Source organism: Lissotriton vulgaris, chromosome 3_1 (assembly GCF_964263255.1).
Source record: "Lissotriton vulgaris chromosome 3_1, aLisVul1.2, whole genome shotgun sequence".
Classification (NCBI taxonomy): domain Eukaryota; kingdom Metazoa; phylum Chordata; class Amphibia; order Caudata; family Salamandridae; genus Lissotriton; species Lissotriton vulgaris.
The window spans coordinates 1,933,448,584-1,933,461,515 of record NC_141689.1 but is presented as its reverse complement, the minus strand read 5'-3'; the positions used below and the strand labels follow the sequence as shown (position 1 = coordinate 1,933,461,515).

Here is a 12,932-nt window from a genome sequence, read left to right as displayed (position 1 = left end):
TTCATTGAGTACGGGTCAAAGCGCCAGGATGCCCTTGGTGGTGACAGGTTGCGCTATATAAGTATGCCACAATACAATACAATGGTAATATGCAAGTGACTAAATAAAGACATAGGTTGTTGTCACTTAATGATTTTTCAATACTGTTGACATGGATTGTGTAATCGTTGGTGACGTGCACCTGATAATCTTCTGAACCCACGAGGAATGTCTGATTAAGTGATGATTAGAGCCACCTTATACTAGTGTACAAGAACAGTGACAGGACCATGAGAACAATACAAATTCGGTAGAGTAGAAACTGATGCGGTTGCTATTTTATGGGGGGGAACTATATGGCAAATACTTGCTATATTTGAATTTAGAGATCTTCTTGCTACCAAATGCTGCAAAATCTACATCGCAAAATTAAACGTGATTTTTCCAAAGACACTACGGTGCAGTGATGAAACTGTGGTTAATGAATAAAAATGATGCATGTAAATGACAATACCTTCATTGCGTGCCAAAGCTCGTGAGCATCATAGGATGCAGGCCGATGCATGAGGCCCACCATAACATCTTTAAAATGGTCCGAAAGATTCTCCTTCAGATCAGCAATCAAATCCTAAGGGGAGAAAATAATGATTATGAAGAGAATACTATCCAGCCTTTCTTCTGTGCTGTGCTCAACAGCATCTGTGTTAATAATCGGTTTACATGGGAAACTGCAATCCCCTTTCACCAGCTCATCTATAAATTCCTTAGCCCAGGCGACTTCTGACGTCTCTAGTCACCTTTAATAGAGAAATGAACTAAAGGCTTGATTCCAATGTCGTAATAAGAGGAAGGAGTCCCAGTAATCAAGGAACAATTTACAAGACAAAAAATAAATAAATCATTCAAGAAACAAATCTGTTCACATTGTTTTAATCACAATGTGAATGTTCATAGCAAATATATAACGTATCTTAACACGTAAACATAGTTCGTGTAGTGCCCCAAATATAGTGGAGAGACAGGGGAGGGGGGAGTGATCCTGTGAGGAAATAGTGGAGGGAAGGAGAAAGAAAATTTGTTGTGACAATTAAATCAGTCAATATGCATCATTTGTCCATACTACACAGTGTGTGTAGAAAATGGGGACCACAAGGTTCAATTTGTTATTTCAACAGAACAGCATACTCCACAAAGTTCAGATAATGAAGGCGCTAGGGCGTGGAGTTGATAATAAGAATAGTTGTCGACGTTTCGACCCTCTATTGCGCAGGTAGAGTTGCTATCCTTGCTGTGGGGTCTTCATCAGGACAAGGGTGGGGACACACCTATTCAATGTAAATATATAAATTAATATTGGGAAATGAATCCCTATATTGTTCCGAGGGGAAAGCACATCAGTATTAGCAAAAGGTCGTAGGGAATAGAATCATTCCTGTGCCACAAAATTAGAGCGAGTATATTCATACGCCACACAGTTAATATGGGTATAGTTAATAGACTCAGTGGGTATTAAGTGCACCTTAAATAAAAAACAATTGAAATTGCGCTAAATCAGTTGATTACATCAAGGAGTTTCTTTGGAAAAAAGAAAGAAGGGAGTGTAGCCAGTCCGAGGTGGCAGCAACGGGACATTTCAGTACCCACTAGCTGTGGGATAAAATTGGCTCAAGGTAATACCGAGCAATTATTCGGTGTTAGCAAGTCAAAATAAACTCACCACAAAGTAGTATAAAACTGGACCATGGTACCGTCTAACGGCGTGGTCCGAATGAATCGTCTATGCTAGAAAAGGCTGTTGATATACAAAAAGGGCGGGCAATTAGACAAGTTTGAGTATACAGTAGTTGATGGTAGAATTTAAAATAAGAGTGGGGAGCTTACCACGAATTAGTATCGGGACGACCCCAATGCAATTTAGTGACGTGGTCCGAAGTACCAGCAATTATAGCGGAGCTGAGGAGTATAAATACAGAGGACCAGGATTTAGCAGAGGAGAGGCTAGCAATAACACATCTGTTAAGGTTCATTAGGGAGTTGCACTCACCAAGAAGACGCGATCAAAATAGGATCGTAAGGGGGTCTGGCCAATTCACACGGGTGCTTCGTAGATTGTTCTAAAAGTAAAGGACCAGAGTCTTAGCACAGGGGAGGCTAACTATGCACCACCAGTCAAAGTTAATCGGGGGTTGAACTCACCACGCAGAAACGATCGGAGTACGATCGTGTGAGGTCCGGTTCAGTCGGACAAAATGCTTCGTAGAGTAAACTGCGGGTAAAAGCGGGAAAAAATGTTGAGAGATACCCATCAAGGGGTAATTATTTAAACAGGCATCCAACAACTAAGAAAGGCGCTTACCGGGTTAGAAATCAATCACGTCCCGCAACGAGCAAGGTTCGCAATGGCGATGCTCAGTTCCGGGTTTGGAGATATCTCCATAGCAATGGGATCACGTGGTGCAAAACACCCGTGTGAACATAGTGAAAAGACTGCAGTTACGGCCACAATGCGGTAACGTTACAAGTCAATCCGTTGATACACGATCTAATGATTGGACCGAAAATTGGTGAATTGCATCTAAATTACCCTGATTGTACAGAGTCAAAGGAACGCAGTGTGGGTGTTAATACAAAAGCATATCTATTAACTGTTACTATCCGCCAGTACAGGGACTCACTAAACTCTCAATCGAGTGAGGATGATGTACCAATATCCACTGGTATAACTTGACAGTCTAATCATTCACGAAAAAACACATTCACAGAGAAACAACATGTAGCACTTTTGAGTAGATGGTATGACAATGGATGTAGTTACGTTTGATGGTGACAGTGTCGTACCAAGGCATAGAGTACCTTCCACACTAGGATAAAGGCCAACGATCATGTAGATCTTCAAAGGTAATATCAAACATATATAGTAGTAACCATACTGTGAGTAGATGGTAGGTTGCATGGCGACCTCTCACAAGAGGGTAAAGGCCATCCGGCAACATGTAACACTTTTGAGTAGACAGTATGACAGTGGATGCAGTTCAGTTGGATGGTAACAGTGTCATAACAGGGCGTAGCGTACCTCTCACATGAGGGTAAAGGCCACAGGTCATGTAAATCCTCAAAGAGTAATATCAAACATATATAATAGTAACCATACTGTGAGTAGATGGTAGGTTGCATGGCGTACCTCTCTCAAGAGGGTAGAGGCCATCCAGGATCTCATTACCGGTTGATAGTTATATAAATAGAGAATCGCATACTACTCAGCACAGGATAAAGGCCACATGAGATTTATATGTCTTACAGAGCTGCATAACATTACATTCAAGTAAGTGATAAGGTTGCCAGTTGTGAGATAGAGCTATCTTGTTCATTGAGCCCATTTTCAATGGAATCAAACCTTAACATCCATTTCAGCTCCCGAATATTCAAAATATTCGCGATATTACCACCCCGGGGTCCTAAGGTGGCTTTTTCAAGGATTACCCATTTCAGACTATCCGGTGTGTGACCGGCTGCGGAGAAATGTTCGACCAAAGGTGCACCTGGTGCTAGGCACCTGATCCTACTCATATGCTGGAGGATTCTGGCCTTCGCTTTCTGCTGTGTCTGACCAACGTATATCATCGAGCATGGGCATAGGATGGCGTATATAATGTTTGATGAATTGCAGTTGGTGTGTGTTCTCAGCGGGATTCTTTGATCGCGATAAATGAATTCCTTGGTTTGGATGACACTGTCGCATGCCTTGCAATGACCGCATCTGAAATGGCCCACTATCACAGGCAGGTTCCAAAGGGTTGCGACCGTGGGGTCATCTCTAGTCTTCAGAAAGGAACGAACTACATGATCTTTTACACTACGTGCTTTTTTGAATGCATGCAGAGGCGGGTTAGATTGCTTGATGTCATCTGATATCAATTCCCAATGGCGGTTGATGATGCGTTTAATTTTATTACTCTGGGTGTTAAAAGTGGTAACGCATACAATCCTTTCTTGCTGATCGTCCTTGTCAGTTTTGGGGGTGAGCAACTCCTCCCGGGGATAGAACCAAGCTCTTTTTCTTGCTCGCTTGAGTAGTTGTTTGGGATATCCCCTGCTCAACAGTCGTTGTTTCAGTTCTTCAGATTCGGTGAAGTAATGGTCCTTGTTGGAACAATTCCTGCGGATTCGCAGGAATTGCCCAAACGGTAAATTGTCTCGCAAAGCTCTGGGGTGGTGACTGTTATAGTGTAATAATGAATTCCTTTCGGTGGGCGCCCATTACTTCACCGAATCTGAAGAACTGAAACAACGACTGTTGAGCAGGGGATATCCCAAACAACTACTCAAGCGAGCAAGAAAAAGAGCTTGGTTCTATCCCCGGGAGGAGTTGCTCACCCCCAAAACTGACAAGGACGATCAGCAAGAAAGGATTGTATGCGTTACCACATTTAACACCCAGAGTAATAAAATTAAACGCATCATCAACCGCCATTGGGAATTGATATCAGATGACATCAAGCAATCTAACCCGCCTCTACATGCATTCAAAAAAGCACGTAGTGTAAAAGATCATGTAGTTCGTTCCTTTCTGAAGACTAGAGATGACCCCACGGTCGCAACCCTTTGGAACCTGCCTGCGATAGTGGGCCATTTCAGATGCGGTCATTGCAAGGCATGCGACAGTGTCATCCAAACCAAAGAATTCATTTATCGCGATCAAAGAATCCCGCTGAGAACACACACCAACTGCAATTCATCAAACATTATATACGCCATCCTATGCCCATGCTCGATGATATACGTTGGTCAGACACAGCAGAAAGCGAAGGCCAGAATCCTCCAGCATATGAGTAGGATCAGGTGCCTAGCACCAGGTGCACCTTTGGTCGAACATTTCTCCGCAGCCGGTCACACACCGGATAGTCTGAAATGGGTAATCCTTGAAAAAGCCACCTTAGGACCCCGGGGTGGTAATATCGCGAATATTTTGAATATTCGGGAGCTGAAATGGATGTTAAGGTTTGATTCCATTGAAAATGGGCTCAATGAACAAGATAGCTCTTTCTCACAACTGGCAACCTTATCACTTACTTGAATGTAATGTTATGCAGCTCTGTAAGACATATAAATCTCATGTGGCCTTTATCCTGTGCTGAGTAGTATGCGATTCTGTATTTATATAACTATCAACCGGTAAAGAGATCCTGGATGGCCTCTACCCTCTTGAGAGAGGTACGCCATGCAACCTACCATCTACTCACAGTATGGTTACTATTATATATGTTTGATATTACTCTTTGAGGATTTACATGACCTGTGGCCTTTACCCTCATGTGAGAGGTACGCTACGCCCTGTTATGACACTGTTACCATCCAACTGAACTGCATCCACTGTCATACTGTCTACTCAAAAGTGTTACATGTTGCCGGATGGCCTTTACCCTCTTGTGAGAGGTCGCCATGCAACCTACCATCTACTCACAGTATGGTTACTACTATATATGTTTGATATTACCTTTGAAGATCTACATGATCGTTGGCCTTTATCCTAGTGTGGAAGGTACTCTATGCCTTGGTACGACACTGTCACCATCTAACGTAACTACATCCATTGTCATACCATCTACTCAAAAGTGCTACATGTTGTTTCTCTGTGAATGTGTTTTTTCGTGAATGATTAGACTGTCAAGTTATACCAGTGGATATTGGTACATCATCCTCACTCGATAGAGAGTTTAGTGGGTCCCTGTACTGGCGGATAGTAACAGTTAATAGATATGCTTTTGTATTAACACCCACACTGTGTTCCTTTGACTCTGTACAATCAGGGTAATTTAGATGCAATTCACCAATTTTCGGTCCAATCATTAGATCGTGTATCAATGGATTGACTTGTAACGTTACCGCATTGTGGCCGTAACTGCAGTCTTTTCACTATGTTCACACGGGTGTTTTGCACCACGTGATCCCATTGCTATGGAGATATCTCCAAACCCGGAACTGAGCATCGCCATTGCGAACCTTGCTCGTTGCGGGACGTGATTGATTTCTAACCCGGTAAGCGCCTTTCTTAGTTGTTGGATGCCTGTTTAAATAATTACCCCTTGATGGGTATCTCTCAACATTGTTTCCCGCTTTTACCCGCAGTTTACTCTACGAAGCATTTTGTCCGACTGAACCGGACCTCACACGATCGTACTCCGATCGTTTCTGCGTGGTGAGTTCAACCCCCGATTAACTTTGACTGGTGGTGCATAGTTAGCCTCCCCTGTGCTAAGACTCTGGTCCTTTACTTTTAGAACAATCTACGAAGCACCCGTGTGAATTGGCCAGACCCCCTTACGATCCTATTTTGATCGCGTCTTCTTGGTGAGTGCAACTCCCTAATGAACCTTAACGGATGTGTTATTGCTAGCCTATCCTCTGCTAAATCCTGGTCCTCTGTATTTATACTCCTCAGCTCCGTTATAATTGCTGGTACTTCGGACCACGTCACTAAATTGCATTGGGGTCGTCCCGATACTAATTCGTGGTAAGCTCCCCACTCTTATTTTAAATTCTACCATCAACTACTGTATACTCAAACTTGTCTAATTGCCCGCCCTTTTTGTATATCAACAGCCTTTTCTAGCATAGACGATTCATTCGGACCACGCCGTTAGACGGTACCATGGTCCAGTTTTATACTACTTTGTGGTGAGTTTATTTTGACTTGCTAACACCGAATAATTGCTCGGTATTACCTTGAGCCAATTTTATCCCACAGCTAGTGGGTACTGAAATGTCCCGTTGCTGCCACCTCGGACTGGCTACACTCCCTTCTTTCTTTTTTCCAAAGAAACTCCTTGATGTAATCAACTGATTTAGCGCAATTTCAATTGTTTTTTATTTAAGGTGCACTTAATACCCACTGAGTCTATTAACTATACCCATATTAACTGTGTGGCGTATGAATATACTCGCTCTAATTTTGTGGCACAGGAATGATTCTATTCCCTACGACCTTTTGCTAATACTGATGTGCTTTCCCCTCGGAACAATATAGGGATTCATTTCCCAATATTAATTTATATATTTATATTGAATAGGTGTATCCCCACCCTTGTCCTGATGAAGACCCCACAGCAAGGATAGCAACTCTACCTGCGCAATAGAGGGTCGAAACGTCGACAACTATTCTTATTATCAACTCCACGCCCTAACGCCTTCATTATCTGAACTTTGTGGAGTATGCTGTTCTGTTGAAATAACAAATTGAACCTTGTGGTCCCCATTTTCTACACACACTGTGTAGTATGGACAAATGATGCATATTGACTGATTTAATTGTCACAACAAATTTTCTTTCTCCTTCCCTCCACTATTTCCTCACAGGATCACTCCCCCCTCCCCTGTCTCTCCACTATATTTGGGGCACTACACGAACTATGTTTACGTGTTAAGATACGTTATATATTTGCTATGAACATTCACATTGTGATTAAAACAATGTGAACAGATTTGTTTCTTGATTGATTTATTTATTTTTTGTCTTGTAAATTGTTCCTTGATTACTGGGACTCCTTCCTCTTATTACATTGATCACCCAGGTCCCAGTGACATTAGTTGGGTACAACCCCCTACTTATATCCCCCTGATTCCAATGTCGGGCAGAAAGCCTCAGACAGTTTTCCCTCAGACTGCCGTATTACGATGACGACGGTCGGAGGGAAACCTGGCGGGTGGATTCCGCTCCTCTGACAGACAGAACGGGAGTAGAATTTTAATCCCATGAATGATGGCAGAGCCAGCCTCGGATCCACCATCCGGATTTCGTCGGTTTCTGACAGCCTTTCCTTGTAAACCTTTCCGACATGAAAAGACTGTTGGAAAGTGACTTAGGGGGCCTGCTTCCCTCGGGCCCTCGCTATGGGGCCTGGGGGCAGACATTGGCCCCCCTAAACATCCCAGCACCGTGTGGCTGGCACCTTGAGGTGCCTTGCCACACAATGCAGGGATGTTTCCAAACATCCATTTTACTATGGTAAAATGGATGTTTCCGACCATCCTATTGGTGGTCGCATCCTATTTGTGCGGTCGGAACCGCCGACCTATGCTCCGGCAGTTTCAGACTACTATGGTGTCGGACGGACACAAGTCTGCCCGACATCGTAATGAGGCCCTAACTCCTCAACTTTAATAAGTTATGACAGGTCAGTTCGCTTTTTAAAATTGATTTTAATTAGCTCAGTTTCCTATTTCAAAGCAGCAGTCCACCCACAGAGCAAAATCATTTCAACTATCGCCAACATAGTCTTGTGCACAGTACATCATTTGCATCATAAATATTTCAGCATAATCATTCTATAACATTTCATATCCATTCCATAAAGTAGCACATTAGCTTGTTACAGAGAGGTGTTCCTCATAATACTTCCATATCAAATTCACCATTTTGGTAGCAGCGATTCGTTTTGCATAGAACTTTTCCCTATTATAAACCTTCCATATTTCATTTTCCCACACAGTGAAAGAGGGTGCATCCTTGTCGAATATCTTACCTCTCAGGGAGCTGTGTTAGCTAGGTAGAAGGTGTGCTGCCTGATAATAATTTCTCAGGTCTGTCAGGGAGAGACCCCCTTCTATATTTAGTGTCAATTTCTATAGACTCGCTGTATATGGTTCTGCCATAGGAAGCTAGATATCATCCCATCAATCTCTTTAAAACAATTCTCATATATTACACGCAGTATATATAGTATATTGGTAGGATATTCATTTCAATGATTATGATTCTCCGAATGTTTGTAAATAGGAGTTTATTCCATCTTTTCAGTAGCTTTTGTATCTTTTGTTTAGCAGACTTAAAGTTTATTTGAAATACCTCTTCCAGATTTTCAATGACATGAGTTCACAGATATTTCTTGGGTGATGTGTTATAGTTTGATAGAGTGGTTAATAGGCGTGAGAAGGTGGCTTGGTATATGCTGTTCAATAATTTAAGTGGGCACCTTGTACCAATCCACACATCCCTATCCTAGTGGTAGCTGTGGAGAGCAGCCTTCTGGCATAATCTTGAAGGAATGTAAAGCAGCTTGTTTTACCAGAATATCACCTCCTGAATGACTAAATGAAGGAGAACCACACAGTAGTTATATAAAATATGTATTTATTATTATCACACTCTCTACTATCCTCTACACGAGGATAGAACACAAAACACACAATACGAGATCAATAGTACAATTGTAAGTAGCACAATACACAGTGCCCAATGCACGTAGAATCGCTGGGACTCCAAGGAACCACCCACGGCGATGACACAGGGAAACCACGTAGGACGTGTGTAGTGAGGAAACACAACAGCGTGCTCTGTACAGCTCTATGGAAAAGTCGCAGGTGGCAAAGTTAAAGTTTAAGGACCCTTCTAGGAGGACTTCGAGCAAACCCTGTGGAACGTAAGAAGTTAGACAGCCACCCGTGGATACCGTAGTACCTGAATTACCTATCCCAGGGGAGCAGGGTGCATAGGTCTGGAATGGTGTCGGAAACCTCCATCATTCTCTATTGAAGGATGTGAAGAAGTACTGCTGCCGTGAAGGTGAAAAGGGTCTGGTGAAATCCAAGCCTGGATTCTGGATGGAAGAAGCCTGAAAGCAGAGGGGACAGAGTCTGGGCCACTTCTGAGTGACCAGGGGCTCGGTAGACGAATGCCCACCGATGTCGGGTGCTTCAGGTGCGAAGAAGGGATGCTTGATTCTGCAGCCACGTGGACCAGGGGATGTCGAGGATGACCAGGAGCCAGAGGTGAGCTGTCCCATGAAAGATGTTGAGTGCTGAGGGATCGGTGTCCGGTGGGAGCACCAATAAGACTTGGCAAAAACAACCCACGCAGGAATGTCAAACAGGTTACGGTGTGGACCAGCGAGGTCGAGGGGACTCTCCAGGCAATGGGGAGTCAGGGCATGTCTGGAGCAACCAGGAAAGCTCAAGAACAATCAGGATGAACCCCAGGGGGACCCTCCGGCTGAACGACAAGGAGTCGTGAGGGGACCATGAGCAAGATTACAAAGCACCAGTCCAGAGAGCACTCAGTGAGAGGAGGCTGGAGTTATTTGGTGTAAATACTGCTCAGTGTCAGGACTACACGGAGTCCAATACACTAGCTCGGGAATTGCCAACAAGCATATGCACTTGCAAATGGATGTGGTGCACAGGGGCACGGGTTAAGCAGCCCCCACAAGGGATACTGGCCTTAAACTCAGTGACAGGACAGATTGACCTCAGGGACCTTCGGGAACCCACCTCCTGTGTTGCTGTCATCTTTGGAGTTCACAGGAGCAGCAGAACGGTCAGTTGCGGTTCAGGTGCCTGCAAAGCAGGGGAGTGACTCCTTCACTCTAAGGGAGATTCTTAAGTTGTCTTAAGTGCCCCACAGGTCCTGCATGGAGCATGTATGGAGAAAAGACACAAACTAAGCCTCTGACAGAAAGGGGAACAAAGTTAAGCCCAGTCGAGGTCCAGCGAAGTCCAAGGTGTCCAGACGGTCGAAGGTCAGTGGTTTCTTCTTGTAGAGCCTTGACCACGTAAAATCTAATGTCCTATAGCCAGGTAACCCATTTTATACCCATGGTAGAGGGTTGGACAGATTCAGGGGACCCTGCTAGGAAAGGGGCAGGACAGAGGGGTGGCTACACTCATGTCCTTTGTCCAGTTTTGCATCAGAGCAGGAGCCAACGGCTCCCAGAACTGGTTTGCACTGGACTATGCACATGGACATCAAATGTGCTCCTTGTGCAGGATTTCAGGCACTCTAAGAGTGCACCCACCCAGCCCCAATACACTAATTCCTGTCTGGGAGGTGGTCACACCTCCCCGTGGCAGGATGCCTATTGTGCTACCTTTCTCTGCGCGAGTTTCGCTCAGCAGCAGGAGGGCAGAAATGTGTCTCTGGTCCGCAGCATTCATTTTGTGCTGTCCAGGTCGAGAAGGCTAGCACCGGTTAGACGAGTGACCCCACGAAGCTCGCTGTAGAAGGGTGGAATCATACCTCCCACACCAGTTACTGGTGTGGAGGTATGATTTCAAGGTGTTTGGTACCACACAAGATATGTTTATTTGCAGCCGTTTTAGAGAGAGCATTTATCAAAATGTTATAATGCACCTCTAGCTATATGTACGGCTGTGTCACACACAACCTGGAAGACTGGTCTGTGAAGGTTGCAGAGAGGCTCTACACATTCAGGGCCACCTTCTCACAAAAAACTCAGCACCCTGCCTTCAGGATTTTTAAGGCTTGCTGTAGGGGTGACTTATACATTTTAAGTGTAGTGACCCTTAGATATAGTGAACCTATATCTTTCATAAGTGGTGCATGCACACTCCTACACAGGCTGCAGTAGCAGACTTATAGTTCCATTTTGGATGGCCTCGCATGGGTGGCATAATACATGCTCCAACCCATGGGAGGCTTCTGGGGTACCTATGCCTTGGGTACATGTGTACCATATACTAAGGACTGACAAGGGAAGCCCCAGTATCCAATCTGGAGAGTACCAAAGTACATGTATGTCAATTTAAGGGAGAAAGCATATAGACTGGGGTCCTGATTAGCAGAATCCCAGTCAGACTAGTCAAAAACCACCAAAACACCTGAAAAAAGTGGGGGTAACTATGCCGTCAAATCCTACATTCCTATGATAGGTCCATATCATGAGTGTATATTTTCAATTTAGGGGCATCTGGGGTTAGGGGTCTTATGGAGCAGAGTTCATTGGTATTGCTAAGAGCTTGATATAGATAGCAAAAGGTCAGAGGGATACTGGGTAACCTTGTCTTGTCCCTTGAGTGATATTAATTTATTGTGCTACTTTCCTATTCACTATCACTTTCGATCAGGACCCTTTTTATAAGTCCATAAGGACTTTAATCAGTTGCATAGGGAACTTCATTTTTAATTGCACGTTTTAGAATTTCATCAATCTAAATCAAATGCCTTTTCAGTATCGATAAAAATGATAGTGGCTTCTGATTTGGACGAAGTATAAAAGTCTGTAGCTTCAACTAAATAAAAGGGTATTGATGTAAAGCTCACATCCCAGTATACATTAATTTTGATCAGGATGTATTAATTACCAACTTTGTTACTATTACTTTGGCAAATATTTTATAATCTGAGTTAAGACTGTGATAGGACGATAGGAATTAAGTAGATGTGGCCCTTTCTCTTTTTTGATAAAAAGAAAATCAGTACTCCTTTAAGAAAAGGCTTCTGGTACCGTCCCTCTGGATAGAAATTTGTTAGATACATTTTTTTGGGGGGTTGTAGTGGGCATTAACCTCTTCTACTAAGGACACAATTTACATGGGTAGCCATCATTCTTGGAGACCTTTACCTTTCTAATGTTTAGAATCACTGTTACAATCTCTTTTTGCGCGAAGTAGATAGTTAACAGATCAGCCTGTAATGGGTTAAAAACAGGGATTTTTTAATCTGTTTAAAAAAGGAGGATATCTAGTTCTGAAGTGTCAAATTGTTGCTTATCTATTGTTTGGTAATGGTTTACAAAGAAACTGTTAATGTCTGGATCAGTGATTATCTGATTACGATTGTCCGCTATATGTTTTACCATAATGGCAACTGCTCAAGCTCTAGTTCTGCAAGGTAATAGTTTCCCATTATTTTCCCTTTCTTCATGTTGTTGCTGTCCTACTGCTTTGCTGCTACTATTTCTCTCTCTAAAAAGAAAGCTCTAATATTCTCTTTAGCCACTCTCCATCTGTGACAATTATCTTTATTAGTGTCCAGATTCAGTCCCTGCTCTGTAGATTTTGATATATTCTGCAGTGTTAGAAATTCCAGCACTTTCGGGTCCTTTAGTTGAAAGAGATATGTGTTCCCATCTAAATATCCTCGTTTTAGGCTCCAAATAATCCAGAGAATTATGAAATGAGTTGCAGTTTGTTGCACTATAGGCTTAGTGATATAGACGGTG

General features: G+C 43.3%; 1 protein-coding gene across 2 annotated transcripts in view; it reads right to left on the bottom strand.

Annotated features, from left to right (window-relative positions):
• ANXA10 (annexin A10) overlaps positions 1-12,932 on the bottom strand; it is a 479,763-nt gene that overhangs the window by 218,441 nt on the left and 248,390 nt on the right. For both annotated transcript variants that reach the window (XM_086962400.1, XM_086962401.1), the window contains one exon: positions 494-607. In XM_086962400.1, the coding sequence (XP_086818526.1) occupies positions 494-607 (114 nt within the window). The remainder of the gene's footprint in view (positions 1-493; positions 608-12,932) is intronic.